The sequence below is a fragment of the Lineus longissimus genome, chromosome 1 (assembly GCF_910592395.1).
Source record: "Lineus longissimus chromosome 1, tnLinLong1.2, whole genome shotgun sequence".
NCBI classification, from domain to species: Eukaryota; Metazoa; Nemertea; class Pilidiophora; order Heteronemertea; family Lineidae; genus Lineus; species Lineus longissimus.
In genome coordinates, this window is record NC_088308.1 from 8,916,553 (window position 1) to 8,929,103 (window position 12,551).

The window sequence follows — 12,551 nt, forward strand, 5'->3', positions numbered from 1 at the left end:
GTGAGAGCGTCTCTGATGCGACCATGTTTTATGTCCGCATTGTAGTCATCCTGGTTGTGAGAGCGTCTCTGATGCGACCATGTTTTATGTGCTCATTGTAGTCATCCTGGTTTTGAGAGCGTCTCTGACGCGACCATGCTTTATGTCCTAATTGTAGTCATCCTGGTTGTGAGAGTGTCTCTGATGCGACCATGTTTTATGTGCTCATTGTAGTCATCCTGGTTGTGAGAGCGTCTCTGATGCGACCATGTTTTATGTGCTCATTGTAGTCATCCTGGTTTTGAGAGCGTCTCTGATGCGACCATGTTTTATGTCCTCATTGTTGTCATCCTGGTTGTGAGAGCGTCTCTGATGCGACCATGTTTTATGTACTCATTGTATAGTCATCCTGGTTGATAGAGCGTCTCTGATGCGACCATGTTAGTGTCCTCATTCTAGTCATCCTGGTTGTGAGAGCGTCTCTGATGCGACCATGTTTTATGTCCTCATTGTAGTCATCCTGGTTGTGAGAGCGTCTCTGATGCGACCATGTTAGTGTCCTCATTCTAGTCACCCTGGTTGTGAGAGCGTCTCTGATGGGACCATTATGTCCTCTTTGTATTCATCCTGGTTGTGTAAGCTGCTCTGATGCGACCATCCTCAGCAGTCATCCTGGTTGTATTAGAGGGTCGGACATCAAACATGGTCGCATCAGAGACGCTTTCTCAATAAGGATGAATGCAATGAGGGCAAAAGACATAGTCGCATCAAAGACGCTTCCACAACCAGAACGGTAACTTTACGATGAGGACATAACAACTATTAGCCTGGTGTACAAAGTTGGAAATTGTTCATGAGATGGTTCATATTTGTTTTTGATAAGGTCCCGGATAAGGACAACATGGCCCGACATTGCCACTGCACCATGGAACTCTCTCAAACCTCCCGCTCTGACCGCGCCGCGGCAACATACCATATCGCTCAATACCATATCGCACGCATTACTCGGTGCTTTATGGGCTGATGCAGATCAAAGCAATCAGCGGTTTAGCCGACAGTGAACAGATGGCACCACCATACACGGAAATAGTTTTCTGCAGCACAGTGTTGTACTTTTTGTATACATTGTATATGCATACTGCGATAACTTGCTTTCAATGTCACGTTCTGTGACCCTTACTTCCTCTGCTGTCACCAAGATGAAGTTTTTATTAGGGAAGAAATCGTCCTAATGGTATACATTGCGCTAGATCCTCTTTTTTCGATTTGTTTGGGAGAATGCATGCCATTGTAGGCTAGTCTTAAAACTTAAGACGATAAAAGAAAAAAATACTTCAAAGAAGCTTCTAAGTTCTTGGCGTAAATCCGATTGTCTCGGCCAATATACGTCGATGGTTCATTCGACTAATTGTAGGCCAGGCCTTGCTATGGTGTATTCCTGTTTCGCCTATTCCTGTTTCGCCTATTCCTGTTTCGCCTATTCAAATGTATTGCTAACCTCCCCACAGACGTAGGAATATGAACCGTCCCTTACTGACCGACCAAACCCGAGGAGAGCCACATATGTACGCATTGAAACAATACGTCAATGGAGAGAGGGACATAATGAGTTACGTTGATGCCATCAGTTACCTTGTCTGACATAATATCATGATATGTATTTTCCACCTTGTTTGACTTTATATGTGCTGTACTTACATGTATATTATGACATGGGTTTTACAGCTGATTTTGATCAAATAATCAAATAATTATGAGAATGTACAATATTATGTATTTTTATCAAAAACTCATGAATTCAGTTTTCATAAAATAAACGACTGCTTTACTCTACTTAATCGATTAGTTTTTACTGTGTGTCAGTATGGTCCTATGGTCCTATGGTCAAATAAGTCCCGGACTGTCCCCGCTTTCAAGGTGACTCTTTCAAAACGGTCATGGCATAACAAAGTTGATGGCATTTGATTAGTCAAATTGTCATCACATCGTTAACATCATCCAATTGTCCCCTCACATTTTCCCCATAAAATGGACATGCATCCCTAAGGTTCCCCGTGGGAGAGTCGATTTATTGTAGGGGTACTGGAAAGTAGGCGAAACAGGAATAGGCGAAACAGGAATTTTGTAGGCGAAATAGGAATAGGCGAAACAGGAATAGGCGAAACAGGCATAAACCCTTGCTATAGGCCTTCTAAGCATGAATTGGAAGTTCCAGTTACTGATGAATGATGATGATGTTGATATTTGATATAGATAGCCAAAATAATTGCTGGTTAAAGGGGTTACACCATTCTTGTTCATTATAGTGCAGATATATGCATGCAAATTCGTGGAAACTTGGCATTTATATTTATAGGTAATTTGGACAAATGATGATAACCTCTGCTGTTGAATACTGTTGCCCATTCCAACCAGATGAATCTCGAAGATTTTCATGTGTCCAGGGAATATGGATTCATGCTCAAAGATCCCTTGGTGAGTAAAAAGGGATTTTTTTGTTCATTTTGTCTTCTTCTTCTCGTTCACTCTAGACAGTCAAGTCCGATCTTCTGTATTCTATGGTGTTTCGCAGCTGTTGGAGGTCTCCATAGAGCTGGTCTTGTAGGCTGGTACCTTCTGGCCAGATGTCTTTTCTCAGAGCTGCCAATCTCGCACATCTTGTCAGGATGTGTGCCACGGTCATCGGTTCCGTGGCACATGGGCACAAGTCGTTGTCTCCGGTTCATTTTGTTTTAAAGGGAGGAGACTAAAGGAAGGACACCAGGGGGTCAGATTACATGTAGTCATTGATAGGAGTCTCTCCTCTCTCACAGTACATCTTGGGGGCAGCGGTAGCGGAGTGGAAGAGAGTCGGCCTCATGATCAGGAGGTCGTGGGTTCGACTCCCAGCCGAGTCACTGCTTGGTTCCCCTACTGGTCGAGTTCAAGTGAGCACCTTCTGGTTACTCCTTGAAACCCCTGATTGATTTCTGTGGAGACCGGGGTAATAATATGATATCCAAAAGCGCCTTGAGCGAGAACTATAGTGTCACGGAATTGCGCTATATAAAAGACTCATTATTATTATTATTATTATTATTATTATTATTATTATCTGAACTATTCACACTGTGAGTTTCTGCCTTATGCATATAACCGGATTATTCAATTTGACAATCAGTTTTCCTGCACATATATATTATACTCATTACACCAGAAGACGCCTTTTAGGATGCAGGGCAAAAAGTTGTGTAGACCGCAAAAGACACTCAAGAGTTAAATGCATAGAACTTTTGAACTTTATTAATTTCACTGTTTGAATTCCTATATATATATGTTATGTAATGTTATGTTACACTTGTCCCTTTAATGGAACTTTTTAAATGTTTTCTCTAATTCAGGAAGTCCTCCCTCCCCCGTTCAACCAATGGACTGATCTGTGCGGAAGGCTATCCCCACTTATTGAAACTCATCAGTTTAGAAATGAAGTCAAAAAGGTGAGGGAGTAATCATTTCCGACTGCCGATGGACCAGTTTTTGGGTCACTGCAAGCTATGATGGCCTGAAATACCTTTCAGATGACATCATGGCGCAGTGGAGGTATAGAGCTGTGATTATTATCGCAGTGATTCAAATCCCTCATTTGCGTGGTTCTTAAAGGGAACTGGAACCGCCGAGCGATTTATTCAACTTTTCGACTTTCACCGCCCGAGAAAGTCAATCTTCCAACTTCCTATTTGAGTTCAGATTTGTAGCTCCGCCCCCAGTGCCCGAGCATGCGCAGTTCAATTTGTTATTATTGAGAATCATGTGAGAATCACGTGAGTCATGCGATCTTTCATTCATGAGTTTTTGTAGTAAATTCCATAGTAGTGACGTCACTCAATGATTGACAGCTAGGCGCCATGTTTCATTCATGCCTCGTTCTGATCACCCGATACACGGGAAATGAAAACGAGGTCATACGAACTGGCTTGGCGGTTTCATTTCCCTTTAAGTGTGATATTCATGCCCTGTCTTTTTCAGCTCCCCCTTCTTGACCACCATCAGTTGACGCAACATCACCAGCTACGTCTTGCCCACTTGGTTCTCTGCATGATGTCATCTGGTTACATATGGCAAGAGGGCGACCGAGGTGTCACAAAAGTAGGTTAACTAGCAAATTTTTACAATTTTTGTGAACATAATTATAAGCATCCTGAGATTCAGTGTTGTGTTTAACTCCTACTTCCTATTCGTAACTTAGTAAAATCCACTGTGTAGAGTCGCTGTTCCAATAGCATTCCGCGAAGTTACTATTTATAGCTCACAAGGTCATTTGAATAAGATATTGATGACGTTTTAGTCACGTGACAGTCGGACAGCGCCACTTATTTCTACGCATTTGAGCTTATTTCAAAGTCAATTATCTTTGACCCTGCATTGTTTTTAGCATGAATGATACCATGGCATAGAGTCAGAGAGAAAAATATTCAGAACAATTATGTAGTATTTCCAACACTCGGACATGTGCCAGATTGAATCTAACTGCCCAAGTTAGAAAGCCTGAATCCACTACGAAACCGCATGTTTGTCCGACATTGCCTGTAATTCAGCGATGGGGAAATAGAGGGCAGCAGCTGCAGTGACGTCATTATCGCGGAATGCTATTACTTGACACTCTTGACCTCTGGTGTGCAAGGTCAAATTTTACGGGGAGATAATAGGCATGAGATTCACGAACTGTTTTCTTTAAGCGCCACTAGAAAGGCATCTTAAAGGAAACCAATCAAATAACGCTAAAATATTGGATGTTTTTTATGACACAGTAGAATTTCTCAGGCGGGATCAGCTTTCATTGATAAATCATGAAGTTTATCATCAGGGTAACATAACACAACATTTTGCCCAGGAATCAATGAACTGCATCAGCTTGAGCTTAGAGTGGTTACAGTAAGGCATGCGCAGCAATACCTCAACTGATGATATTTACTACAGCAAGCCTGTCCTAAGGAGTTGGTACTCAAAATAAGATCCCTTTAACCCTCCCTTCCCCCTTTTCATTCATTCCTATCTGCAAAATAGGTATAACGTGCTATAATAACAAATGTACATGAATTCAATTAGAAATTGATTTCGACTCAGATGCTGCCATCGACTCTTGCCGTCCCGCTCCATGGCGTCTCACAGCGTCTCGGCATCAAACCAGTCATATCACACCTCGACTGCGTCTTGGCTAACTGTAAGAGGATTGATCCACAGGGGTAAGTCCACATGGCCGAACTAAACTGCGAATTTTTTGTACCCCATGATTATGTTAGTTCCCATTTCTCAGATATTTCTACCCGAGTTTCGCTATTGAGATGGCCACTTTGAATCCCTGAGAAAATTTGATTTGCGCAAGTAGGCCTTCTACTTCCTGGTTTCAAAGTAGGGGCTGTTTTCAAATCAGGTTCCTAATATATTTTATTTGGAACAAATTCCGTAGACAAATGAAGATAAAATGTGAAGCTGGCATTTAAACATTTTCAGGGATTTTTTTCACACTCTTCTCCTTTTCGATTTTCAGACCATTCTCCCTCGAGTAAGTATTACTTTTATCAAGAATCAATAAAATTCTTGCTTTTATTTACAAAATTTGTTTTGGGGAAAAAGAAAATCTAATTGAAACAACAGCAACATGGTTATCAAATTGTTTGATTTTCAAAACGATACCACATACCAAAAGTCGCAATTTCACGAAACTATGGAATATAATAGTGGCAAAGATTTCCAGGTTTTCAGTAGAGTAGAACCTCTCTATTAAGGACACCCTTGAAACTGCATGGCAACTGCTGTCCTTGCTTAAGAGGTGACCTGATTACAAAGGTCAAATAAAAGAAAATAACAAACAAGGGACCAAAGCTTCATTAGGGACCTAATGCAGTGTTCTTACAGTGGTCTTCGCTAATGAACGTTTCAAACGATGGCCTTACCGGTAATTGAGAGGTGTCCTGATTACAGAGGTCAAATTCAAAGAATAACCAATTTTGGACAAAATGCGATGTTTTTTTATACAGAGAGGTGTCCGCTAACTATAAATGTTTCATTTCCATTCAGGAATCTCCAGTGTCTGTTCCTACTCCCTGGGGGGCGTGCGTGCGAGTGGTTTTTCCTCGTCACAGCTCAAGTGGAGATGGCCAGTGTGCCGGGGTTGAGGGTAAGCTATACAACCATTCTCCAAGCAGAGCGAAGTATACTCTCTCTGCCAACACAGACTTCCATTATACTATGAGGTTCTAGATGTGGCACAGGCACGAGACAGTGTCCAAATCAAGACATCAGCAATCAATTGGTCCCCACAACTGACACAGAAAAAGACATTTGTGTCAATTTTCAGTTTTTGTACAAAAATAAATAAATATTTAACAGATGTGGATTCAAGAAAAGGCTAGTGTGCCCCCCAGAAAATGTAGAAGTGATTTCCAAGCATTTCAGCAAATCCTAAGCACATCTGTCTTGGTGAGGCCTCTTAAAACTCCCTATAACATCTTATTCTTGTAAGGAGTCGTAATGGTCACTTCTGTGGAGTCTGCCACCCTAATGACCTTAATAGTTAATTGATTGAATAACTGATAATTGATTGATGTATGAAAATACTCCACTCTGCAATAAAGGTTCTTAAGACAAACACAGCTTGTCATCACATCAATAAAGATTTTATTTCATCTTCCAGGCAGTGGTTGACGCAGTTCGTTGTGTTCTTGAAAGCGACAGCTCTGGTCTTATAAATGACCTTCACCTGATCTCAGAGTCTGTGCATGCCATGAAGCTAGCTGTGAAAAGAATGCATGGTAAGTCGATGTCATGTGGTGTCTGTACAGTTCACGCAGTAATGTTAAAGGTGTACGCAGTTTGTTATTACCGGTAGTCCAGGAAATAATGCAGTTATACACAATGCTGTAGTGTAGTTATAATGCATACAAATTTGCTGAAACTTGGTATTCATTGTATTTGTATATTTGTCTACACAAATGCAATACTGACATTCTTATTTATTACATACTTATACAATTGGAAATTTTCAAATTCAGTTACAAATTCCAAATTATTAATGAACAGCATAGGCCTTATTTTTAGTATCACTCTCATTTCCAAAAGATCTCTTGGAATTTTATGTAACCTACCTCAAATGAATCTTTACATCCTGTCCCACGGTTTTAATCCATTCAAAACTTCACTTGAGCATGACTGATCCCGAAAATAAGATGACAGCATGGAAACTCTACCACACTAACTCAAAGTCCCCACTCAGTTTACTTGGACAACCCCCCTTCTGCGGTGTCAAAGAGCTTTTAGGAGTGCTATATTACTATGCTGTTGGAGTCCATTCTGAAAAATCGGTCCCAGAGGCCACTGTTTCATGACCTTCTTTTGTCGTGTACATCCACGGACCTGTTATGTGGAAGATATTTTCAAATTTTATCAAACTCACACCAAAAGATTTCTTTCTAATTTTTCCAGAGGAGCTTCCCGCAGGTGTATTCTACAATGTGATGCGACCATTTCTCTCAGGGTATGTCAGTGTTGGGTTACAATTCCTCTGGAAATTTCGGTGACGAACAAACCCAGCTACAAGTTGTGACTGCATTTAATCAGAGTGCGGTTCTCTGGTTAATATACTGTGTCGACGTAATTAAGTGTAATTAATTAAATTGATGGGAGAAAGGGTGTCTTTTAACCCTAAAAAATCCTTTACTCGCGAGACAATATTTCAGCGGCCTATACAATCTAGTGTATTTGAATTTCAGATTTGGTGGTGATGGCTCTCCACTCCCTAAAGGTGTCATCTATGAGGGCATCAGTGAGGAGCCCATAAAGCTGCCAGGGGGTAGCGCGGCCCAGAGCAGTCCAATCCAGTGTTTCGATGCAGCGTTAGGGATACGCCATGAGGAGGGGAAGCGGGCGTTTCTGTGTCAGATGCGGGACCACATGCCTCCAGCTCATAAGGCTTTCATCGAAGCTTTGGAGCAGGGACCATCAATCAAGAATTTTGGCGAGTATGATCAGTTTTGTTAACCGGGAGATCCATGCCGCCATTGTTAGAAAATAGGTGAAATTGAAAATCTTCTAATGTCAGTACTTTTGTGATTCCTCATCATGTCCCACAGCCCTGTGGAAATTGGGGCGACCCTGTGCTACAGAAGGTGGGGCACTACACTGTTGTCCTCAGCAAGGCAGATCAGGTCACAGGTCTTTTGTCAACACATGGTAAAAAAGCAAACACATTGACAACGGAAGAATTTCCATGCTATCAAGTGTGTCCAACCATCCACTCTGTGGTGGAATTTCCATCATAGAGATTAGGTTGACGTTCTCAGCCCAATCGATGGCCGAGAGAAATGTTACACCCCATAAACTCCCCTCTCGAGATCCTGGAGTAAAGTTCGGACATGGGTCCGCACAATGAGGTGCTACAGTTGTTCATAAAACAGCATTTTTCACATTGTAGTTCCATCACATGGGGTGATTTTGAATCTTTCTGGGGGGGGGGGGGGTCAGAGTTCCCCCACTGTTCCAAGTCACCCCATGTGACAGTACTGGTATATTTTTCTTCCAGCTGAACAAAGTCAAGACAGTGATCTCCAAAGAGCATACAACCAGACCATCCAATCTCTCAACGAATTCAGGGCCTATCACATAACAGTGGTTGCTAAGTACGCAGAATATTGGGTATTGTTTTAGACCAAGTAAAGACCTTTTCAGAAGTAAATGACCATGTCCTTTTTGGGAACGGTGCAAAAACTACCGGACCAATTTCTGTAAAGTTTGGTTTTTCCTAAATCTAATTTTGGAACCCAATACAATTTAGAAGTTTGCAAATTAAGTAAAAAATGTTCTCTAAAGAAATTCTTTTGAACAGTAACATGTATTTTCATCTGATTTTCTTAATTTTCTCTATTTTCTAGGTACATCACTGCCATGGCACAGAAAAATGATCGAAATAAAAACGTCGAAAGTCTTGCAAAGCGAGGAACAGGAGGCCAAAGTAGGTGTTCTGACCATAAGAACATGACACAATTAGTAACTTTTAGCCATTTTCAGGCTAATTTGGTTGAGTATGTTCATCAAAATTTTATACCACCTCAATGAAATCAACGGAATCAGTTGTTCGTGTTGTTACAATGACTGCACAGGCCTTGAAAGGAGACTTACATAGCCTTGTGGTTAACACTGCAGGCTACCATGCAGTAGGGCCTGGGTTCGATCTCAGGGAGAACCCAGGATTGGATTTCTGGATGAACTGGGGGTGGGTTTCAAGGAACTAAAATTCCTGGCTCTTCATACACAACATATGAATATAGGGAGTCTGTTGGATGAGACTTAAAGCTGTAAGCCCTTGAACCTGAGTGTCTACGCCAGGCCCAGGGAAAGAAAAACACTGATGGGAAGGAGCCTATGGTGGACTCCATACTTCTGGCAAAAATCCAATAGGGTTACAATGCCAGTAATGATTGATTGATTGATTGAAAAGGTACAAAACTTTCTGCATCAGTTACAAAAATTTGTCAAAAGTCTGCTCTCTCTTTGCTCTTACCATCAAAAACACAGATAACTATTTTTCCTCTTTCACAAAATTCCCCAGCGTAAACTTCCAATCTAATCAGCTTTGATGTCTGATTTCAGCTCTGATTCCATTCTTGAAAAGCATCCAAGGCACAACAAACGATGCTGCGATTAACATTGATAAGGAAGAATTGAGATAGAAAAAGCAGCAGAACAAAATGTTTACAGGAGTTCGCATTTTATGCAAGCCGTCCGGTTGTGAACAATTTCTCAGTGTTGTCGTCAAGGTCAGCAGGGTAAAGAACATCGACTGATGTCAAAATGAATGTCCAAAAGACGTCACTGTACCGCCTTTATACTTGTATTCAAGTGTATGATGAAGAATATTTTACTAGGGTGTAGTTAAACTAGGATACTCAGCACTTTTACTGGACATACAATACTCAAGATGAATATGTAATGATTTTTAGCTCAGCTGACTAAGTCAGCCGAGCTTGTCAAATAAGTTGTTCAGTGGCGTCCGTCTGTCCATCCATCCATCCATCCATCCATCCATCCATCCATCCGTCCGTTAAACCCATGGTGCACATTTTGTAACCGTAAGACCTAGAGACTTCAATTTTGCATTTCTGGATACTTCTGGTCAAACTCTACTTTCAAAACAAAATTTGTCGCCATTCGACCTACTTCCTGCGAGCGAGAGTGCATGAAGGAAACTGGCCTATATCGGCCTAGGAGCAGCAGAATTAGTCGAAATATGCTCTAATATTAAGATAAAATTCTTGAAAATCTATTTTATTGAGAAAAAGTTCAAAAGTTTAACAGGAGAGGGCGCTACCTGCCTTTTAATTATTTCTGCCGATTCAAATTCCCGCCCGATGACGTCAGCCATCAATGAAGTCTCCTATTTGCCAGTTCTCAAAACATGGCAGCTACACAACAAAAGCAGTAGCTCCAGGAATAAATCACTGTTCACTTCAGCTTCGTAATCGATTGTACCCCCACTTTATTGTGTTTTGTGTGGTGTTCCTATTCAATCAACGATGTAAGGCCTTATTATGTTGGTTTTAATTGAGAAGGTGCATTATAAGCGGCGTACGAAATACCGAAGCGGAGACAAAATGGTGGCATGTTGTTTACGCTATGTGCAATAATCTTGGAGCTCAATGACACTCAAGTACCCAATTTTCTGCTTAAAAAGTAGTCTGGTAGGCGATATTATCACTAGTTCGTTTCAGTGGTAGTCATAAGGTCTTTAGGGACTAAATTCAGAAATTAGTTCTTGAATATTTGGCGACATTTCTGTGAAAACGATATCGGAAGTGCATGCTCTGTTCGCGATGACATCGCCGATGTATTTTGAAGTGGAGAATTCCCACAGTATGTGCAGTGAATCGGCATGATTCTGTTCGCCTATTATGTTTTAGTTCTACGATTCTTTCATGAGTAAAAAGTAGACATTCTAAGCAATACAATAATGTCACTCCCATAAAAATTGATTGGAAATTGAGGGAGCTACGGCATTCTCTTCGGCAACTGGCAGCGCTGAAAAAATACATTGCATACTGTACAATACCAAATGGCACATTTTAAAAAGCGCTCATTGGACAACGTAGGGAATCACCAGAAATGACGTCATCGCTGGTCTAAATAGAAAACTACGGTGGCGCAGTAGAGCACAAGAAAAGGTTTAGCATTAACTTCGTCATGCAAGCTTCAGCAACAAAACGATTTCTCATGAATGATTTATTTGATCATCATCAGCTTGTTTCCCCTGATTGATAAAAAAATTATTTACAATTTCCATCAAAGTTTTCTATTTTGTGTATAGTCAACTGGCAAGGAGCCAAGCAGTTTTGAATATTCGCGGGAAAATACTTCGTACTTGTAAACGAGGCTATGACAATGAGTATCCTCATTCATGGCATAAACTTCATGTTTCGGTAAATATTTTCATACGATGATTTCACCCGAATTATGGTCAGGATTGAGGAATGAATAGTGGCATAATTATGTCAACCAAAAACATTGGTACCGTAGTGATCTCAAAAGGATATCAAATACCATGGAGCATGCCATTTTCATGCATAATGAACTAAACACCGGGAAGATATTAATGATATTAACTCAGCTGAGCGCCAGGCCCTTGGGCCTCTTGTTTCCATTTGTTTTGTGTAGTCATCCTCGGCCTCCACATCAGAGTTCATTGGGTTAAAAGACTTGTTTAAAGTCATCAAAATCGAAATTTAGTCGTCACGAAGGAAATAACTAGACCCGATTTAACACATTTCCTGAAGATTTCAAGACATTTCGGTGTAAGATAAGGGAGTTGCTGCCCAAGATCACAAGCGTCCAGTAACTTGGGAAGCCCTATCATTTTCTCAAAGTCAAAACCAAGATGGCCACCAGCTGGGCTGGTGGGCACTTGAATATTTTAGACGACAACGATGTCCTCTTAACAGATGAATGTCATGAAATATTCTGGAAATGGACAAATTTGCCTGCCACTTTCATTTATGACCATTAGATACTATTTTGATGGCTTTAAACCTGGTGGACACAGGCAAACCCTTGTGGACGTTGGTTAGGATGACCCCTTTTGTTAATTCTTTAGGATCTCTGTCGTTTATAAACTACATGTAACACTTAGTCTATTAATTTTTGTGATATTAACATACTGTGTCAACATGTTTAAGCTGCTTGAGGTACGTCTCTTACACATAGGCCTATTTCAGGTAAAATAGGACTGTTGAAAAGGCACCTCAGCACAGTATGTGTACATGTATGCGCTTTATTTACTTACTAGTTTTGTGCACCCATCTTCGTAAATCAAAGACTTTTGGTGAAATATATCCATTATTGTAAATAAAATGATTTTCTGATAGAAACATGACTTATATTTTTTGAAATTTCCTTCCACTGCACACGAAAACTGTTCAAAATTCAATGCAGCATATGCAGATGGGCCCTTCAAAGAACCGTCCCCTATTTGCAATCATCCAGTACATGCGAGGCCGCTACATTGTACCCGTTCTTCAATCGAAACAAGGAAGTCGGTGCATCTGGTC

General features: G+C 40.9%; 1 protein-coding gene across 1 annotated transcript; it reads left to right on the forward strand.

The window, feature by feature from the left end:
- The first annotated feature begins 1,098 nt into the window (after nucleotides 1-1,098).
- Nucleotides 1,099-12,339, forward strand: LOC135487910 (indoleamine 2,3-dioxygenase 2-like). The gene is made up of 13 exons (XM_064772142.1): nucleotides 1,099-1,213; nucleotides 2,336-2,454; nucleotides 3,360-3,455; nucleotides 3,985-4,104; nucleotides 5,083-5,201; nucleotides 5,507-5,521; nucleotides 6,037-6,136; nucleotides 6,653-6,770; nucleotides 7,441-7,492; nucleotides 7,728-7,972; nucleotides 8,537-8,633; nucleotides 8,886-8,965; nucleotides 9,604-12,339. The coding sequence occupies exons 2-13, from the start codon at nucleotides 2,395-2,397 to the stop codon at nucleotides 9,681-9,683; spliced, it is 1,182 nt and encodes a 393-aa protein (XP_064628212.1). The 5' UTR covers nucleotides 1,099-1,213; nucleotides 2,336-2,394; the 3' UTR covers nucleotides 9,684-12,339.
- The last annotated feature ends 212 nt before the right edge of the window (nucleotides 12,340-12,551 follow it).